This window comes from Podarcis gaigeae (genome assembly GCF_964106915.1).
Source record: "Podarcis gaigeae genome assembly, chromosome: 4".
In the NCBI taxonomy this organism is placed as follows: Eukaryota; Metazoa; Chordata; class Lepidosauria; order Squamata; family Lacertidae; genus Podarcis; species Podarcis gaigeae.
In genome coordinates, this window is record NC_139677.1 from 69,745,043 (window position 1) to 69,764,365 (window position 19,323).

The following is a 19,323-nucleotide window of genomic DNA, read 5'->3' on the forward strand; positions in this document are numbered from 1 at the left end:
AAAAAAGAAGAAGGAAGGGAAACGGAGGGGCGGAAAAAGGCGGCTGCGCGCAGGCACCATGTTTCAGTTTTTGGTTGGTTTTGCACTTGGCAATGTAGTTGGGATGTATCTGGCCCAGAACTATGATGTTCCGAACATTTCAAAGAAGATTGAAGACATCAAGAGAGACGTGGAAGCTAGAAAGAAGCCTCCGAACGACAAATGATGTTTGCCTAGCTGTCTCTGTATTAAATGTAGATCATGTAGTTTTGCCACTAGGTCGCAGATGCCAAACCTTCATGTGGCTTTTCTGGATTTCCTCCAGATGTGTAGTCTTGAAAAACCAAGCTGCCCTCAGGCTGAAGTGTCACCACATCCAAGGGACCTTCTAGCACTTTCTGGATATTTGACTTCTTTTTCTTTCTTTCTCTTTACCCCATGTGTAATAAGAAAAACCATGCAGGGAGAGACTGAGAGATTGGACTATTGTTCTCAGTGTTTGTTTTCAATAATATTTTCTATTCAGTATTAATTTGATTTCGGAGTAGAGTAATGAAATTAATTATTCCAGTGTGACAATCAGTAATGGTCTGGCTGTAGAAGTGACTCATGAAAGAAATTAAAATGTGTCAGGAATTAGCATCAAAAAAAAAAAAAAAAAAGAAGAAGAAGGAAACAGAACGTGACTTTTATATATGTGGCTGTATATTGGTGACAGGGGCAGAAAAGAATTCTGACATACTTGGATTTGATATCCCGCTTTATCACTACCCGAAGGAGTCTCAAAGCGGCCAACATTCTCCTTTCCCTTCATCCCGCACAACAAACACTCTGTGAGGTGAGTGGGGCTGAGAGACTTCAAAGAAGTGTGACTGGCCCAAGGTCACCCAGCAGCTGCATGTGGAGGAGCGGGGAAGCGAACCCGGTTCCCCAGATTACGAAACTACCGCTCTTAACCACTACACCACATTGGCTTTCTCTATTTTTATTTTTATTCTACTTGAATAAAAATTAAACGATTCTGGCAATGCACACAAAAAATGGTACTCTAATGTAGATAAGCACGGTATGTTTTACAGTTAGCATGTGCTTATTTCATAGTCACTCTTTCCTCATGCAGTGCATAATCAAAATCAGCCATTGAAAACTGTTTCCATGGGTACACAATGGGCACTATTTTCTGCTTAGTAGACAGATGGAGACAGCACAAACAACAGATGCAATATAGTCCAATATAGTTTTATTGAAAAATTGGGCTTCAGACAAGCCGTTCATGTCAAGAGTTTTTCAGTAAGACCAGAAGGATTGTTCAGAAATCTTAGTGCCCACAGTCAAATATGCATCTTTGAAACCCATTGATGATATCACATCACATGCGCTTTCAAGAACTGTGTCTTCTTTAATACAAAGGCAGGATGGAATAGTGAATGTCACCAGGTCACAGGAAATTATGTAGGCAGAATTAGCATAGAAATTAAAGGGCAGGAAGCAGGTCAAGATCTGGGAACCCACCCCCCCACCCCCGGAGGTGCTATGAATAGCAGTTGTACAATTCCTAAGGGTGAGTTAAAACAAAACAAAAACAGGCTTTTGAAATGATAAATATTTTACTTCTATTTTGGGGGGGTGGGGTGGGGAGGAACATCTTAAAATGTAGGAGAAAATATGGTGGAAAATGACACCGATAAATACACATGGCCAATATACACAGAAGTAAACTGGCACACTTGAACCCTGAATGCATTGGTCTCAAATTCACAAGGGCCACCTGATTATATAAGCTGCTACAGCGTAAAGCTGCATAGACAAGAAAACGAGACAGTTGCAAGCTGATGCCTGAAAAACAAAGACCACCACCTATTTCCCCATATTGATTGTGGTACCATGAGTCAGCAACCAGCCTTCTCCCCAGTCTTCCAAAGGACATGGTAAGAGGTCATGTGGTCCAGCTGGTGATTCCTCCTTCTTCCCTTGGAAACTGAGCAGGCATTACAGTGATCTAGTATCTTAAAGAGAATAACCCAGTGGGGACTTGGATGTGTAAATCAAGGGAAATGAAAAATGTTACTGCTTCACACTCTGCTAAAATCAACACAGTAAATTCAAAATATGGGTTTTGCTTCAAAGAGCCCCATTAAATACACCCTGGGGCCTGGGCATTGTTTTAAGGCTTTTTGACTGCCATTGTTTCTTTGAACAGCAGGCAGATCCATGCCCAATCATGAGCTGCTTTTGCAAGTCTCCTCAGTTTCAGAAAGGGGTTGCCATATGGTACAGCAGACAGCCGTTGAACAACAAAGACGGAGCCCAGATGCCCCTCACATGTGCAGAACTCTCAGCTACCAGACAAAGCTATGAATATCTGCATGACTGATTTCATCAGGCACCTAGATTTATTTCTTAGATTTATTAGTTGCTTGTTACCCTCCATGGTCTACAAGCAATTTACATATAAAAGCATAAGTGTATGTACATTATACCAATGAAATTAATATTAAATACTAAAATTCTCAAACACCACACACACACAAAAATAAAAAAACCAAACAAAAAAACAAATGCCCCATAAGTGTCACTGGAAGCTTTGGCAGCATGTTAACAGCAGAACAAAATCAGCTCAGTCCATCAAAATTAACATCCCTTGATTGGGAAACTAGGCTGATGCAGCCTAGAATAGCATTGGCTACTTTTTTGCTGCTGCATCATTAGTTTGTGGTCTACTAAGATCACTAGATATTTTTCAAATGTACTACTGGAAAGCCAGGTGTCCTACCTAAGTGTAAAACCTTTCATTTGTCACTACTGAAATTCATTTTGTTAGTTTTGGCACAGTTCTCCAATCTGTTTGGGTCAACCTGAATCCTGTTTCTGTCTCCAGCGGCAGTGGCTACTCCGTTGAGTTTGGTGTCATCAATATGAGAATACTATGTTTAAAATAAGAACTATTAAATTCCAAATTTTAAAACAATAAAAGCAGTACAATGAGAACATGGCTAGTTGTGGCAGAATATAGAAACTGAGCTGAGCATCTATGAAATATCCATTGCATCTCAATCAGCCTTCTAACTGTTCAAATCCAATTCCACCCATTTCCCCATACACGTTTCCAGCTTATTTCATTCATGACAGCTGGGGCTGTTTTATTTCCCAGACAAATCTGTAGGCGGGAACAATAATGAAGAGTTTTAGCACTACAAACCTAATCAAACCTGCTACAGCAAGAGGCATTTCAAATTAATTGAAACCTGGCAATTAGAACAGGATTGTCTTTACTGACCATGAATGTTAAAAGAAATTTAACACTGCAGTTGTGAGAAGAGAAATGTCTGCCCTTAAAGTCATCTTCCTTTGCTCAGATGTAGAAAAAAAATTCAAACAGATAATTCATTTCTATTTTAAGTAAAGATGTCCTAAAACAAGACAGTAATGGACAACTTTTCAAATCGCACAGCAGAAGGAACTATAGCTTTGGACATGATGACATCTGAGATGAGGTCAAAACAGCATCAGTTTCATTCCAGCTGTTTTAATGACTGAAAAGAAGGCATCACACTCCTTTTTGCTTCTGCTTCTTGAAACTACTGTTTCACAGCATGTCTGATCCTGGGTCAAAAGGCTGTAATAATTGGGTTTAAACAACAGCTTTTACATGCTCCATATACATTGCCCTCGTTTCCTGTTTATGTGTATTTCTCAGGCAACTGGTTGGCCACAGTAGAGAAAAGGATGCTGAATTCGATGGGCCTTTGATGAAGTCCAACAGGGATCTCACATTCCTCTCTCACTAATACAAAGTAAAGCAAGCTAGTATTATGCCACTAGTTTAGATAAGGATATGATTGTGAGGTAGCAGCTTCCTCCAGACTGACTCATAGATGTTAAGTATCACATTTTTAGCTACTGCACAACACTGTGATCACTACACAAGGATTCTTAAAAGTCATGTTAATTCAAAATGCATTTTGAATTTCAAGCTTTATTTCTAATGAAGAAAAGAATATATTCAGCAGTTATTGACTGCAGTAAGCTTTGACCATGTCCACTCTCATCTTCGCTGGAATGAAATGCCAGCTGGTTTCTTCACTCCTAGAATTGTCTCTTGCACCTTTTCGACAAACATTTATGTAGCTTTATGAAAAAATATTGTCCAATTTTGCTTCCCTGTCCTCTCCCCTTTCCCTGCCATAGTCATTTGGATTATAAAGCTGCAGGGAAGAACTATTGCCGATAATCTGCATATAGAATCTAAACCACTTTAGGATCTGAATTTTCTGAAGGAACTGATATATAGGCAAGCAAAAATCAACATACTATCAGGAGGATAAGATTAGATCTACACCTTTGGAACATGGTGATTTGGTTACTCAGTAACATTTTTTAGTGGAATAAGCAACCAGTGCTGCCTCAGTTTGCCACTGAACTTGCTTCCAAGTATGAGAAGCACAGCCATACTCCAGGCCTGTACTAAGTGATCAGCTGACCTTTTTCTTACTATTGGTTCAATGGTCCAGTCATGAGCACTGCATATACACTACGAAGGACATTCCACTCCTTTACAGTCTGCACCAGAATAAATTTTAGCACGGCTATTCGACTAATCCAGAAAAAGTACTATGAAAAATGTAAGCATGTTGTAAGTCATGGAGGAAAGAAATTCAGAGGACAAAGTCCTGCAGTGGTTTAGCTGCTTGAGGCGTAAAACATCCCACTCAAAACTCTTTATAGATAAGCCATTCAATTGTCTTGTTGGATAGTGTCATATATTGTATAAAAACACACTTCAGAACAGCATCTCTTTTTTATTATTAAACGTATTGAATTGCATAAGAATGTTAACAAAGAGCTACTTTTTGTCACTACAGTTCAATTCAGGTTATAGTTTAGGCAGTGTCATTTAATTCCTTTCAAAGCCCATTTGGTGGATTAATTTCTAGCACCTAAAACAAGTTTCTACTACACATGCACTTCCATATATATGGCATTTCTTTTAGTACAAATTTAAGATAACTGTTTTATCACTAACTTTCTATAGTATGGGACCATTTTCTATGCTCCAACCTCTCACCAGCACAAGTAGCTGTGGAGATACACAACAGCAAGATAGAAGCGACCAAGAGCTGATACTAAATCTACCCAAACTGAAAAAGGCAATTGCATAAAGGGCTATGATAAAAGGCTTTTTCTTGTACCTCAGAAGTATTAACTGGCTGTAGCCAAATATAGAAATTATCAGCGACAGTTCTCATATCAAGTACTCAGAAATAATAATAAATGTCCTCCGATGTACTTATGCAATATTCTTGATTACAGGAAGGTACAATGTCAACCAGAAAACTACAGGTGCACTACAAACTTATGCTTATGTTATTTGACAGGTTCAAACTCAGGTCACCCAGGCTTGTGTTGACATGTAGCATCACATTCTCAAGTTGAAAAACTCCGTTTGCAACCTTGCAATTAAAGGCATCCTCCTCCCTAGAGATGTGAAATGCTGTGCTGCGAATCCTTAAGGTGTACCACTGAACTCCAATTGCTGAAGAGTCTCAGTGGGAATAGCACCTTCTGAGATGGCAGGGTTTCCACATGTAAGAACTTAATGTAAGATCTGGTTAAATGCTGCAAAAAACCCACACCATAATTTAGAACTTATTTTTTCCATATATTATTCAGTAAGTTTTACTTTTCTGCATTTCACACACTGGTTAGAATCCAGTGAAGCGGCCCTCCGTGTGCACAGGGAGCATATCCTTTGAAGAAATGCCATATGGTCGGGGCAATTCTACTTGCAATAACCAGCAACATGAACCAACCGTTAAGGTTTTCTACTATAACCAAGAATTACAACAGAATAGGTCATCCCACATTTGAACCTTTAGTTGCATGATCTAGTAATACAGCCTTTCTGCTGCAGAAATGTGGCTTCAAGTATAAATCTTTTAATATTATAATGAACTTTATATAAAGTGTTTTTTTATTAGGAATGAATGATAAAAGACCTGCTTCCCCTCACCTAAGAAAGGATATGTTGTATAGTCAAAAACCAAGAACTGTGAGAAATGTTAACCTTAGGATTCAATGGTGAATGGCTTCCTCAAGACTACATGTCTAACAGTATTATCTAGTAACAATCTTATAACTAGCACAGAGCAATTCCTATAACAGAATTTTATTTGCAAACCAGGTCTTCTGTTTTGGAAAGCCTGACGATCCTCACCACTGGCAAATGGAAGCATTGGCAACCACAAGATCAGGCTTGTTAAATTACACAAAAGTCCACATTACAAATCTGATCTTCTTTGGCAGACTACTCACAGAAGTTTATCAAAAAGGAACGGCAATCTTTGACTTGTTTACATGTAAAGCACACTTAAATACTAGGCCCTACACACAGCTGGAATCAAGACCCATTCACAGTAATTTCCGATTGTGTTTAGGCTTCTGAACGTGAAATTCCCCCAACACATGTTCCTTCTTTGGTGGAAAGATAATTGTTTTTGCTTTTCCTTTGGTGACTGAGTTAAAAAATTATAAGGAACAGTTCCAGTGGCATGTAAATCCTTTATAGGAAGTACATCAATAATTGAAACCCATTTTAAATAATTCAATATTAAGCATGCTTTCTCCTTACATTCTCTCTACACTATGAAAACCAGGTGCATTCATTCATGCTAGAAATAACAAACATTGCACATATATTTCAGGTACATTTCTAGAAAGTTTGACTTGTCAAGTTATATTTCACAACTCTAGTGGGAAAACTTTACAATGCATATTTATTTTTAAGGTGTACAAAAGGGTGAAAAAGTCACACTGTACTGCAAGTAGTAATCATTGGCACAAAAATACCTGGGTACAAAAATATAGGAAATGTATGTTGCATAAAAGGGTCAGTGGTGATTTGCATTGAGCAGAAGGGTTTAAACAGCAGCATTTTCTTCACATTATTATTTGTGCAAATGCATCGTTAAGAATATTTACAAGAAAGAGAAGAAAACTAAGCAAGGAAACCATGGTAGGGCTCCAAGTGCATCTAGCTGACCAGTTACCCTCTGAAATGTCCTGCTGCCTCGACTGAGCAACAGAGCCCGTGTAAACTTCCTCTGCTTCTCTCAGTAGGGAATTCATGCTAAGTGCTGAGCTCCTCAATTAAGTCTTCCACTGTGTATATGATAAGTTTGATATCTTCCTTCTCTTTCATCCGATGGTGACCAGCTTTGCGGAGAATAATATCCACATCTGTGCTAACAACGCGTTCTGCAATCTTCATAGAAGTCTCCCACGGAACATCCTCATCTTTTATGCCATGGATAAGCCTCACAGGACATTTTATGGGAAGAGGGCTAGTTAACACACAGTGATTTTCTGCTTCCTGGATGAGTCCATATGGCACAGAATAAACCCCTTCTTCGTTGTGCTTGGTTGGCACTTTCCATTCACCTTTTTCTTCAATTTCCTTTTTTAACTAGGAAGTAAAAACATATATCTATCTATATATATCTATTACAAACTAAACTCACAAGGTGGGACCTGAAAGTCACTCTCCATCCTAAGGTGAGTTTCTCCAAGTGTTAACTGATATCAGCACCTCGCCATCACATAATTATGGACTTGCATCATCAAAGGAACACCAAGAGTAGGAGAGGAAGTTCAAAACAAATCTTTTTCACAGCTGGGAAAGGCCACATGTAAAGTAGTGATTTTATCAAGTAAATAATTGTTACAAGCTCAACCTGCTGTTGTGTACTGGTTAAGAAAAAGGGCTACGAAAAACTAGGAAGGACAAAGCTTGATTCTGCTGTCAATGCACTATGAAGATTCGTCAGTTATCAATACATCCAAAAACCATTTTCAGGTCTTGTCACACCAAGCACCAGCAGAAGAAATAAAACTCAAAGCAGAATATTCAAGTGAAGGTGCAAAGGACCAGATCTATTCTTAATAATTCCCACTGTGATCTAGTTGGGAAAGTTAACAAGTTACAATCTGCAACAGTTGGAAAGTGAACAAACCCAGATTTTTAGACAGGGTTTAGATAACGTTATTCATCAGCTTTATAGAGATGTTAAATAGCTTAGGAGAGCCTCGCTCAGCGGGTGGAGCCACAGAAATAGACCTCCCAGAAACAGCATTGCTGATGCTAAAGTTGTGGCAACACAAACACACCGGCATAGCCAATCTAACGTTGCTGCTGACATACCTGTGAACCCCAACCTCACTGTCAAATCCACCGTCACAGAAAATGCCAGTGATGCGCCTGCCAGGGAGGCTACTGCTGAAGCTCTGCCCCAACGGGCACTCATTTAAGAGCCTGGGGGACACGATGGAACCCTGTAGGACCCTGTACTGTCAATGCCACAGGGCCAATCAGCTGTTGCCTAGTCATGTAAGTGACATTTCTCTACACACATGCTGTCTATAATAACAAAAGCCTTTTAAGTAGTGAAGTGAAACGTACAAAAAAGAGGGCTACTTAAAAAATTAGCGAAGGCATCCTAAAAATGTCAAGTGTTTATTTGACAGTCCTCAAGAGGCTTGCAAAAGTTGGAAGAATTGTTTTCTGTGGTGCTTTTTCTGTCTGACATACACTGTGTACTCTTAAGACAGAACACTACTTCTACATGAAAAAAGTGCCTATTTCGATCAGGAAAGTCTTATTATTCCGCCTTACCTCTACAGGAAGCTGTTGATAAGTTGATACTAGATAGTCTGCCGCTGCAGCTACTCCAACTAGTGCAGCCACCTTCTCTGGACGAGCAATTGCAGCATGAAGCATCAACCATCCGCCCAAACTGGAACCAACTATAATCTTAATGTGAGACCAGTATTAGTTTATTGTGAGCTCATTAATCAACTGCGCCACCATAAACAAAAAGGGTCAGGAGATAAAGCCACTTTAAGTGCTATGAGGACTGTCCAAGAGAATATGAACACCAGTTGACATGGCAAGCACATTTGCAGTCTTGTACCTTCTGCACTTTATCAGTACCTCGGGAGGCTGTTATTACTTAGCATAGTTCTTGGGTGGTTTAAATATGTTGGCTCTATTGCTCTAAACATATTTTAAAATTTTATTTTAGAGCTATGTAACACACATGCTTAAATATGCTCTCAAATGAACTTTTTAAAAAAGCAGTACTACTCAATTGTCTCATGAACAACAATTACCCAGCAAATGTTGTCAACCAGAAGCCAGATTCACAGCAGCATTGTGCAAATCTGGGAACGTGAGCAATATCCAGTTAGACTATGGGTAGGGAAACTAAGGCCTGGGGGCTGGATCTGGCCCAACTGCCTTCTAAATTCGGCCCGCAGATGGTCTGGGAATCAGTGTGTTTTCACATGAGTAGAACGTGTCCTTTTATTTCAAATGCATCTCTGGGCTATTTGTGGGGCATAGGAATTTGTTCATTTATTTTTTCCCCAAAATATAGTCCGACCTCCCACAAGGTCTGAGGGACAGTGGACCGGCCCCCTGCTGAAAAAGTTTGCTGACCCCTGAGTTAGATTTCTCCAGTGCAAGGAGTTTTAGCTGTGCCATGCAACTTCCCGCTTTCTCCTCGGGTGCTCCCTAAATCTGTTGTAGGGGTGCTCTCATCTCCCTGGGGCATATTTATAAGGCATGCAGGGAGAGGGGAAACTCCTTGCGCTAGTGGAACTGTTTAGTTGCATATGTTTGCTTCTTTGAAAGTTACACAGGCTGAAAATGGCAACATATTCAACAACTTTTATTCACGAAAGAGGGCTTGGACTACATTCACAGGGGCTGCCAACCTTTCCGGAACTGTGGGGATATTTAGGCACCACAAACCCTGCACAACCAATTCTACGGGCTACAGCAGAAACCTTTTACTGCTTAATTTCAGGAAGCAGAACACCACACTAGCAACCCCTGTACTTGAACCTGAGAGAAATGTTTATGCTAAGTTTAAAAATAAAGACATAGTCAACCTGTGGTCCTTGTGTGAGTTCATCCAATACAGCAAGTACATCCTTCCGCCACTTTCCCAATGTACATTCTTTAACATCGCCTTCTGAACTTCCACAGCCTCTATAGTCAAACCTGTGAAATTAGGCAAGAGAGGGATCTCAATAAAAGCATAGCTTTGCGCAAACGACACTTAACAGGGCCACAAAATGAAAAGTCTGGAAAACATTAACAATACAAAGAGCTGGAATACATTTCATTAACATTTACAGAAGGTTCAGAATAATAATAATTTATCAATGTAATTTATTGAATGGTGTTTGCATTTAATTAGCATATACTTCTAAGACATACCTTACAAAAGCGTGGCCCACTGATTTGCAGTAGTCTTCGAGCGCAAGTGCCTTGTTACCATTCATATTTGAAAGAAAACCTGAGAGGAAGACAACTCCAGGATTCTTGCCTTTTAGCTTGTGATAGGCTAGGTTTGGATTATCAGGACGGCTAAGAAAACTGTGTGAGGATTTTTGTCTGCAATCTAAACAGAAGACATTTCTAAGCCATGTATGTTTTGCCTATTGACAGTATTGATACATATCATTTGGAAAAGGTAGCAGTGGTCTGATGTCAGCTGGCAAACAGTCCTATCTGCAACTTTTCACTATCATTGTTTTCAAAGTAAAAAACAAAAACAAATCCAGAGACCAGAATGTGCAACACACATATCATATGCAAACACTGTCATCTATTGAGGTAGATATTCATAGAAATAAGAATCATATGAATGTTTTAAAATTATATGCATTGATTTGACAAACACTATACAATGAATTAACGTATATACAGAAAATAAACAAACCATTATTTTTTAAATTTACCTTCCACACATCCATCAACATCAGGGTGGATTTGATTTAAATCATGATTTAAATTATGATTTAAATCACTAGTCAGTAAGACGATTTAAATCTTCTTTTTTTAACAGAAAGACTCATTTTTACTGGTATACAGTGGTACCTCTGGATAAGAACGGCATCCGTTCCGGAGCCCCGTTCGCATCCTGAAGCAAACGCAACCCGCGTCTGTGTGTCGCGATTTGCCGCTTCCACACCTGACGTCATTTCGAGCATCTGCGCATGCGGCAAAACCTGGAAGTAACACGTTCCGTTACTTCCGGGTCGCTGTGGAGCGTAACCTGAAAACGCTCAACCTGAAGCAACTTCAACCCGAGGTATGACTGTAATCTTAATATTCACAACCAGAAGAACGTTTCATTTTTGGAATAATAAATTTTCATTGTAGTTTTTACAGTTATATCAATAGTTATTGATTTGGTTATACTATTAGATATACATAGACATATAATTATGAAATTATGGTGAGGTTTAATAAGTTAACTGTTTATATTTGGACAACTTTTCTGCTGTACTTTATTGGAAGGAGAAAAATAATCATCTCCCTAATAACAATTTAAACAATTTATTTAAATAAAACAATAAAATTATAGCATATGTATCCATGCAGACCTTTAAAGCCCTAAATGGCCTCGGTCCAGTATACCTGAAGGAGAGTCTCCACCCCCTTCGTTCAGCTGAGACACTGAGGTCCAGCTCCAAGGGCCTTCTGGCGGTTCCCCTACTGCGAGAAGTGAGGTTACAGGAAACCAGGCAGGCGGCCTTCTGGGTAGTGGCGCCCGCCCTGTGGAACACCCTCCCATCAGATGTAAAGGAAATAAACAACTATCTGACTTTTAGAAGACACCTGAAGGCAGCCCTGTTTAGGGAAGCTTTTAATGTGTGATGTTTTATTCAGTTTTTAATCTGCTGGCAGCAGCCCAGAGTGGCTGGGGAAACCCAGCCAGATGGGCCGGGTACAAATAATAAATTATAATTATTATAGCCATCTTCTGAAGCTAAGCAGGTCCTGGTCTTCTGGCCTGTGCTTCAAAATGAGACTACTTGAGAAGAACCTTGTGACTTCGAACAAGCTTGCATCAACTTTATGGTAGAGTGTGATTTCTTGGGTGGGAGGAAGGGAGGCTTAGTCTGCTCTTTCCAGGGACTCGGATGTCCCTGCGAAAACAAAACAGTGCGGTGGGAAGTGGGTATGGCCACCTGTCCACACCACGCGCAACGCAAGTGGCCACACAGAAATGACACAACAGTCTCCAATCTGGAGTGACAGAAGAACCCAATGGCCTTTCTTTAAAGCCCCATGGCTACCCACTTCTCTTTCTCTTCCCACCTTTTTCTCACCACAAAGGCAGCCTTCGTAGTCCGCCTCTTGGCTGGGCAGGCACGAGGCAGTGATGGCTAGCAATTCAGGTGGCTTTAAAAAAAGGCCAAATTCATGGCGGAGATGACCACAGGCGGCCACAATGGCTACTGTTTATCAGAGTTAGGGTTAAGGTTAGGGACTGAAAGAATCCGCGACCAGAAAGAATAGGAATATCAAGAAGATTGCAAGAAATTTAAGGACTATTTGAATAAATATTGTAATATAAATAAATAGAAGTCACTTGAAAGCACCAAATAGGCCTAGGATTAAATTAGGTTTTAATTGTAAATTGGATTTAGAACAGTAAGAAAAGAGAATAAGATAGTTAATTGCTGGAAATGATTTTAGTTTAAGAATGATATTGGAGAGCTGTTACATGCAGATATAATGAAATTCAGAAGGGAGGGATTTGAGGAAGTCAATTAACAATGTAAGAGAAATTAGGTTTTCAAGGGATATGTGTTTAAGATTTCTTTTTTGTTTTTCTTTTTTAATATTGTATTGTGTTTTCTTTTGTGTGTTTTCTTTTCCTTTTTTTATGTTATATTTGTTATAATTGTGGAAAATTTAATAAAAAATTTTGGGGGGGGGGGGGAAACAAAAAACGATGGCTACTGTTTGGAGCCAGAGGCGCTTCTGAATCCTGCTCGCTGGCTTCCCTCCGGGGCACCTGGGTGGCCACCGTGAGAGAGGATGCCCGACTAGGCGGGCCATTGGCCTGACCCAGCAAGGACGTGGGGGGGGGGGGGGGAGACTGGCGGCTCGCCAGTTGCCGGACTACAACTCCCATGATCCTTCGCCACGGGACTGAGGGGAGATCGAGTCCTACAACACCTGGAGCCACGCAGGAGCCTCGCCCGCGTGAAGCCTCGGCAGGAACCTACGGGAAGAAGAAAAAGAGGCGGTGGCGACGGAGGAATGGCGCTTCCATCGCGCTACCGTCCGGCGGAGCCACGCCCCCTCGCACTTACCCGGCATCTGAGGGAAGCCCACCAGCGCCGTTGCTCGAGCGGCCTCTGGGCCCCAGCAGCGGCGGCGGCGGCTCTCCCGCCACAGGACTCTCGCCGCCCCCGCCATCGCCCTCAGACACGCGAGCGAACGCCCTTTCCCCTCGGGCCGCTCGGCGAGGAAGCGAGTGCGCATGCGCCTGGCCAGCTGGTGGTGGGTGGAGCCTGTCGGTTTTAGACTACGCATGCTCGGAAAGCCCGCGGGCGTTCTGTGGGAAGCGCGGGAAAGGCGCACTAAGGTGAGGAGAGCCGCTGGGAAGTGGAAGCTGGGCTTGGAAAGGGGCAGGATTTTGCTGTCCGTCTTCATGACTGCTCGCAGTGAGAACCTTACGGGCGGGGTAAAAATGAACACTTGAGAGGCAATGGGAGGAAAGTTTGGAGTTGGGCTGGATGACCTTTGAGGGCCCTTTTGAAAACCAGTTCTATGGAAACTGCCCGTTGCTGCTTCCTCGCCGTCAAACCCCGGTGACACTAGTTATGGTGTATTAAGGTAAAGGTAAAGGTACCCCTGCCCGTACGGGCCAGTCTTGACAGACTCTGGGGTTGTGCGCCCATCTCACTCAAGAGGCCAGGGGCCAGCGCTGTCCGGAGACACTTCCGGGTCACGTGGCCAGCGTGACATCGCTGCTCTGGCGAGCCAGAGCTGCACACGGAAACGCCGTTTACCTTCCCGCTGGTAAGCGGTCCCTATTTATCTACTTGCACCCGGAGGTGCTTTCGAACTGCTAGGTTGGCAGGCGCTGGGACCGAGCAGCGGGAGCGCACCCCGCCGCAGGGATTCGAACCGCCGACCTTTCGATCGGCAAGTCCTAGGTGCTTGAGGCTTTAACCCACAGCGCCACCTGCGTCCCACGGTAGTTATGGTGTATTAGATTGTCCCAAATAATAACACAATAACCGGCCTATTACGAAGCTGATGTAAACGTGTTTATTTATTTTTTTGCTTTCCCCTCCCAGTCTTACCTCCCTATGGGGAATCTTATGCATGCCCCGAGGGTGGTTTAATTATTTTTAACTCATTTCCCTACTCTATGGACAGATGCTTTGGAGTTAGGGAGGGAAAAGTACACCTTTTCCCCAGAGCAGTGCAGTTAGTCTGCACTGACTCAGAGAGGCTCTTCAGGGATTTAGGCAGGGAAAATTCCCAGCCCTATATGGTGATGCTGGGGATTGAACCTGTGAGCTTCTGTGTGAACTACACAGCCTCTCCCCAGTTAGGATGCAGTTCCCCCACATTCCTGTTCAGACATCCAACTTATCCTTAGCCTTAGATCCTGCAAGTTGTAGGAGACTAGCTCAGGTTTGGGACTAGCTCAGCCTTGGGAGGCTGCAGTGGCAGCAATGGGTCTGCTGGGCCTGCATGGCAGAAAAGCTCCCCTTCAGCACTGGGCACTCAGCTCCCAGGCAGGCCTTGCACACAGCAAGCACAAGAAAGGCCAGTGCAGTTCCTGCCTGCCTGGCATCCCACTTGTCTATCCATTCCCAACAGCAGGGGCTAGTGGATTAGGTGGCTGGCCCCGTAGTCTCCTTGCTTGCTTACTCCAAGGCTGCCTCAGCTCCCAGCAACCAGCACCCCCTGGCCAGCCCCAGAGGCAACATTCAGCTGGGGAGCTTGTAGCTGGGGCTGCTGCAACAAAAAGCCATGCAAGCCTTTGGGAGGCAGAGACAAGAGAGGGCATTGGAAGAAGGAGACAAGGAAAGAGGGACAGAGGCCAGTGTTGCTCAAGGCATCCCTGACCATCCTTCAAGGCACCCCAGGTTGAAAACCACTGAATTAGGTGTTTGAAGAAACTGATTGTGTCTTGAACGGTCTTAGTCTTTCCATGTTCCCATACCCACAATAAATGAATGGGGATTTAAAATAGATTCAAGGTTTTCAGCCTGATTCTAACCAGATGTGTACCTTACGCCCTACTCTGTTCAAGAGGGCTTGTGCCCTAAAACAGGAGTGGAGAACCTGGGAGTTTAATGCAGCTCTCCTGTCTAGTCCTCAAGTTACAGGTTATCCTTACCCACACTATCTGGCTGGCCCTGTCCTTTAATTTTTGTGGGTTTTTTGCTGGTCACAATGTGTGTCCTTGAATTCTGTTAATGGATGACAGAGTAAGACGTGTAGAAACTAGCCTTCTGTAGAAACGTAAAATGTGTATTTATTACTCCACGAAGTTTTGCTTCTGTTCCCACCCAACTGCGGCTCCCCAGAAGGTGTACCCCAAAGGGAATACAGCCCCCAAGCTGAAGAAATGTTCCCCGCTCTTGTTGCAGGAAAAGTGGCTAGGATTGCATGAGGTGAGCAGCATGGGCATATAGGGTGTGATCAGCCTTGTAAACATGGCCAGAAAAGTTATGTATCCTGCAGCAAATTTTGCTAGTCTGCTAAGGGCTGGGGAGCTCACCATGCCTGGTGCATGCAAACAGAAGTCCTAGCACTGAGCTAAAGACCTTCAGGGCTGCACACTGATTAAAGCTTCCTGCTGTAAGAAACCAGACATATTATTTGAAAATAAAAGATCGGGTATTTTCAAACATTTATTTGAATGTTATTACAACATGGAAGATACAAAAAGATTAGAAAACCTGTAAAACGATATAGAAGTAAAATCAAAATACATGACAAAAATTATATAACCCAATGCCACTCATTTCTGGAATTTATCCTCAAACATTGCAAACATCATTTGTTTTCATTTATGGGAATTTCTATACTGCTTAATTTTTATTTTTTTAAAAAACAATCTAAGGTGTTTATCCAGTTTTTGTTTTTTTAAAAAAAGAGGATTTTAATTAGGCTTTGTGATAAGAGATCATTTCTTTCTATTCACAATGAATATCATTTATACTGCATTCCTGAAAAATCACTTACATCACAGTAGATTGAAACTTAAACTTAAGCAAATGTAGCCTTAAACCATGCTTGTCATGCTGCAAGTCAGAGCTGGGGGAACTCAGGCCAGGAAGCCCTTGAGGGGACTATGCAGGCCACGCCCCCTCCACAGGCCACACCCCTCACCAGTCCTGTGCCACACCTTCCTGGAGTGTTTTTGCCTCTGTTAATGCCTCTTGTTTGCCTGGATGGTGAGCTGTGTGGGCTGCTTCTCTAGAAACCTCCTGCAGGGCTGTAATGTAGCCTACTGAAAAACATTCAGTCTCACTCAGTGCTCCGCCCACTTTGCCTCTGCCCCACCCACCGTTGTCATGTGGTCCCCAGTAGGCTGGGGAGCAATGGAATAGGGCCCTCATGTTGAGAAAGGTTCTCTAACCCTGCTGCAAGCACACTTGGATGTAATTTTTCAGGACTGCGGCATTTGTGAACTATTGTAACCACATTATTGGCCATACCATATTGTGTGATTTTTTTTAACAAAAACAAACAAACAGCTCTTTTCATGCAGGATATATTTAAATCTAAACCACTTCTGTGAGTGTGATTTATTATCTATATTCTTGAACAGAAACAATGATTTTCATTTCCTACATTAAAAAGCATATGGCACTTACAAATTCAGATTATTAAAAGAGAATATCAAACACAGACTTGAACTTAAAAATTCAATCATTCATCTGAACACAATATTCAAGGATTAAAATGTGTTTTCTTTTAATGGAAAAGATCTTCAAGGAATATATAATTTTTATGAGAGAGATACAGTAATCTCTTCAATTACACAAACACTTCAGACTATCTTGGGTGAATGCTGTGTAGCAGCCACCTTCAGACTACTGAACTTTAACTGATCCACTGGGTCTAAAACAGTTTTCCATATCACCATAGGAAGCTGTCTTATAGAAAATTAAGACCATTTGACCACCTAGTCCAGTATTGTCTATCATTCTGACTGACAGCAGCTCCTTAGGGCCTCAGGTAGAAGCCTTTTTACATCACCTGCCTGAACCTTTTTAATTGGAGAGGACACGGATTGAAACTGGGGCTTTTGGCACGCAAAACATCTTTTCTAACACTCATCTACAATCTCCCATATCAGTTGCTTAGAGATCACAGGGCAAAGAAAATATTGTATTCACTGTATTTGGGCTAAGGGGAAATGTATTATATTTTTTACATTTGTTGTATATTTTGTAAGAAAGTTTCAAGTATGTGGGAAAGAAAATAATTTGTTACATTTGTATACTGTCCTTAATCCGCAGATCTCAGGGCAGTTCACAAAATAAAATACTTGTATTGGGGCTAATTCACTCTTTCACTTGTCCCGTATTTCGCTCAAACTATATACCGATAGATTCATCCAGGTCCAAGAACTTTTATTGTTTCATGGCTGTGCCTTGGGAAAATCCAGTCTTACCCACTGAATCAGAAGCTTGGTGAGCAAAATCTCTCTTCAGCTTTTTCACGCAACTGGTAAGTTCCGATTCAGCGGGCAAAATCCGATTTTGGCAAGGGAAACTGCAGAATGGCGAGAAAAGCCCTCGGACCTGGGAGAATTAATAGGTACACAATACGATCAAAATACAGGTCAAATGAAAGTGTGAGTACAAATGCATGTGGTAACTGATGACATAAGGCTGTGATGGCACCCTGGAGGGTTGGATTGGGAGTGTAGCAGTAAGACAAATGGGCAGTGGAACTAGCAGCAGCTGCGTTGTTTATCATGCAGAGTAAGCTTACATGGCTTCTATTCAGGCACTGAAACATAGCTGCTGGTCCTGGTGAAATGCGATAAAAATACTCCTACCATTCTTCACCACCAGTACATATAAAATTCTGGTCAGACTGAAGGAGTCTGGTTGATGACTGGTCTCATGTGTGGCCAAGAAAATTGCCCCAGCTTCTTGTTTCTGTCAACAGACCCTCGGAGGGTATTCAGTTACGCTGAAATCTGTCACAGTCTTTAAGCAAAAGGGTTGAAATCTGTGAACTTTTCCAACGCGAATACAGGGTATTCCCTAACCCATCTGTGGGCTGATTGTATATCCCCTATGTGAGGTCCTGGGTATTCTGAACAAAGATTTCTCTGTAGCTATATACAACCAAATCTTGCATTTGGGAGAAATTTCTGCCTTTGGGGGATGCTAAAACCACCAACACATAATTTTAAAGTCTGGCTTTTTAGCTGCAGTTCTTAGCTCTATCAATAATCTTTACCCACAAAATTCTTTCTTCAGTTTTAGCAGGCACAATGCTGCAAGAACTTAAATAATAGCCATTGATACTGAAGAAATGCAGGACATGAACCTCTCTACATACAGATTTTCAGCTGATACTGTCCTTTTAGTGAAACGAGTGATGTTTGGAAGTTACTCAATTCATTTACAGTATTTCTACTCAGTATTTTCAAAAGAACAAGATAATGGTAATATTTTGAAACAGCCCAATAATATTTATGAAGTGTTTTAATGCTTTTCCATCACATGAAAGCTATATCTCATTATACAGTGTGAATCTTTGGTTCTGCAGTAAACTAAGACAAAAACATCACACACTGTAGTTTTAAAAATTTGTTATAAAACCTATAAGGAAATTAAAATTATACAGAATTTTTGTGCATTAAATACAGACATCATACCTTTCCCTTTCATTCCTTAATAGTGAAATACTGATGAGTATATTAACACTTTTATGCTATGAAGTTTCTTTTTATTAGGAAATTTTGCAGGAAATTGCCATAGAATCTCTGTTCCAGGCTTATGGCGATCTGATTATCCATTTTGGAGCACTACAATCTTTTAAGCAGCTTTTCTTTTCTTCTGCTATGTCAGTGATTAACAAATCTAAGAATTAATGTTCCCGTACACAGCATGTGTTCCATTTCTGACCTGTGGCTTCTTGTTTTTGTGTGTGACTTGTCCAACGAGATTAAATATGGCTTCTCCCCACCTTCCCCAAATGTGAGGCTGTTTATTGCATTATGCCCTGCCAAAGAAACTTTGCCCCATTTTACTATAACATGAAGTGGGTATAGCCTTCTGCCCCTGTAACTATTACATCCATCCATATCCGCATAGCTTCTGGTGTGGGGGCCACCATGTAATATATTCTGTCATGTGTCTTAACGCTGAAAGTAAGCAACGGATTAGGACTCTGGAAGGAAAGAAAAAAGAATACATAAAGTCAATAGCATAATACAACCTGTGTGCTGCAGAGTAAATTTACATGCATCAGAAGTTCAGATCTTAACT

General features: G+C 41.5%; 3 protein-coding genes and 3 long non-coding RNA genes across 23 annotated transcripts in view; 4 read left to right on the forward strand and 2 right to left on the reverse strand.

Annotated features, from left to right (window-relative positions):
- The first annotated feature begins 7 nt into the window (after positions 1–7).
- STMP1 (short transmembrane mitochondrial protein 1) lies at positions 8–474 on the forward strand. The gene has a single exon (XM_083737610.1). It carries the CDS (start codon positions 59–61, stop codon positions 203–205), a length of 147 nt encoding a protein of 48 aa, XP_083593736.1. The 5' UTR covers positions 8–58; the 3' UTR covers positions 206–474.
- A 517-nt stretch (positions 475–991) lies between these two features.
- LOC310843849 lies at positions 992–5,942 on the forward strand. Its single transcript, XR_014563692.1, has 2 exons — positions 992–1,725; positions 1,777–5,942. It is a non-coding gene; the product is annotated as an uncharacterized lncRNA (long non-coding RNA).
- Positions 5,943–6,733: 791 nt separating this feature from the next.
- Positions 6,734–13,525, reverse strand: ABHD10 (abhydrolase domain containing 10, depalmitoylase). The gene is made up of 5 exons (XM_083737133.1): positions 13,153–13,525; positions 10,259–10,442; positions 9,928–10,039; positions 8,648–8,785; positions 6,734–7,441 (listed from the first exon to the last, which is right to left on the reverse strand). The coding sequence occupies exons 1-5, from the start codon at positions 13,493–13,495 to the stop codon at positions 7,106–7,108; spliced, it is 1,113 nt and encodes a 370-aa protein (XP_083593259.1). The 5' UTR covers positions 13,496–13,525; the 3' UTR covers positions 6,734–7,105.
- LOC310843890 overlaps positions 8,792–19,323 on the forward strand; it is a 435,627-nt gene continuing 425,095 nt past the window's right edge. Inside the window, exons 1-2 of the long non-coding RNA XR_014563745.1 lie at positions 8,792–8,936; positions 8,974–9,308. This is a non-coding gene — a long non-coding RNA (uncharacterized lncRNA). The remainder of the gene's footprint in view (positions 8,937–8,973; positions 9,309–19,323) is intronic.
- LOC310844039 lies at positions 13,459–16,559 on the forward strand. The gene is made up of 2 exons (XR_014563906.1): positions 13,459–13,526; positions 15,391–16,559. It is a non-coding gene; the product is annotated as an uncharacterized lncRNA (long non-coding RNA).
- Positions 15,703–19,323, reverse strand: part of PHLDB2 (pleckstrin homology like domain family B member 2) — a 74,145-nt gene continuing 70,524 nt past the window's right edge. For all 18 annotated transcript variants that reach the window (XM_083736078.1, XM_083736081.1, XM_083736072.1 and 15 more), the window contains one exon: positions 15,703–19,225. In XM_083736078.1, the coding sequence (XP_083592204.1) occupies positions 19,085–19,225 (141 nt within the window). In that variant the 3' untranslated portion in view covers positions 15,703–19,084. The remainder of the gene's footprint in view (positions 19,226–19,323) is intronic.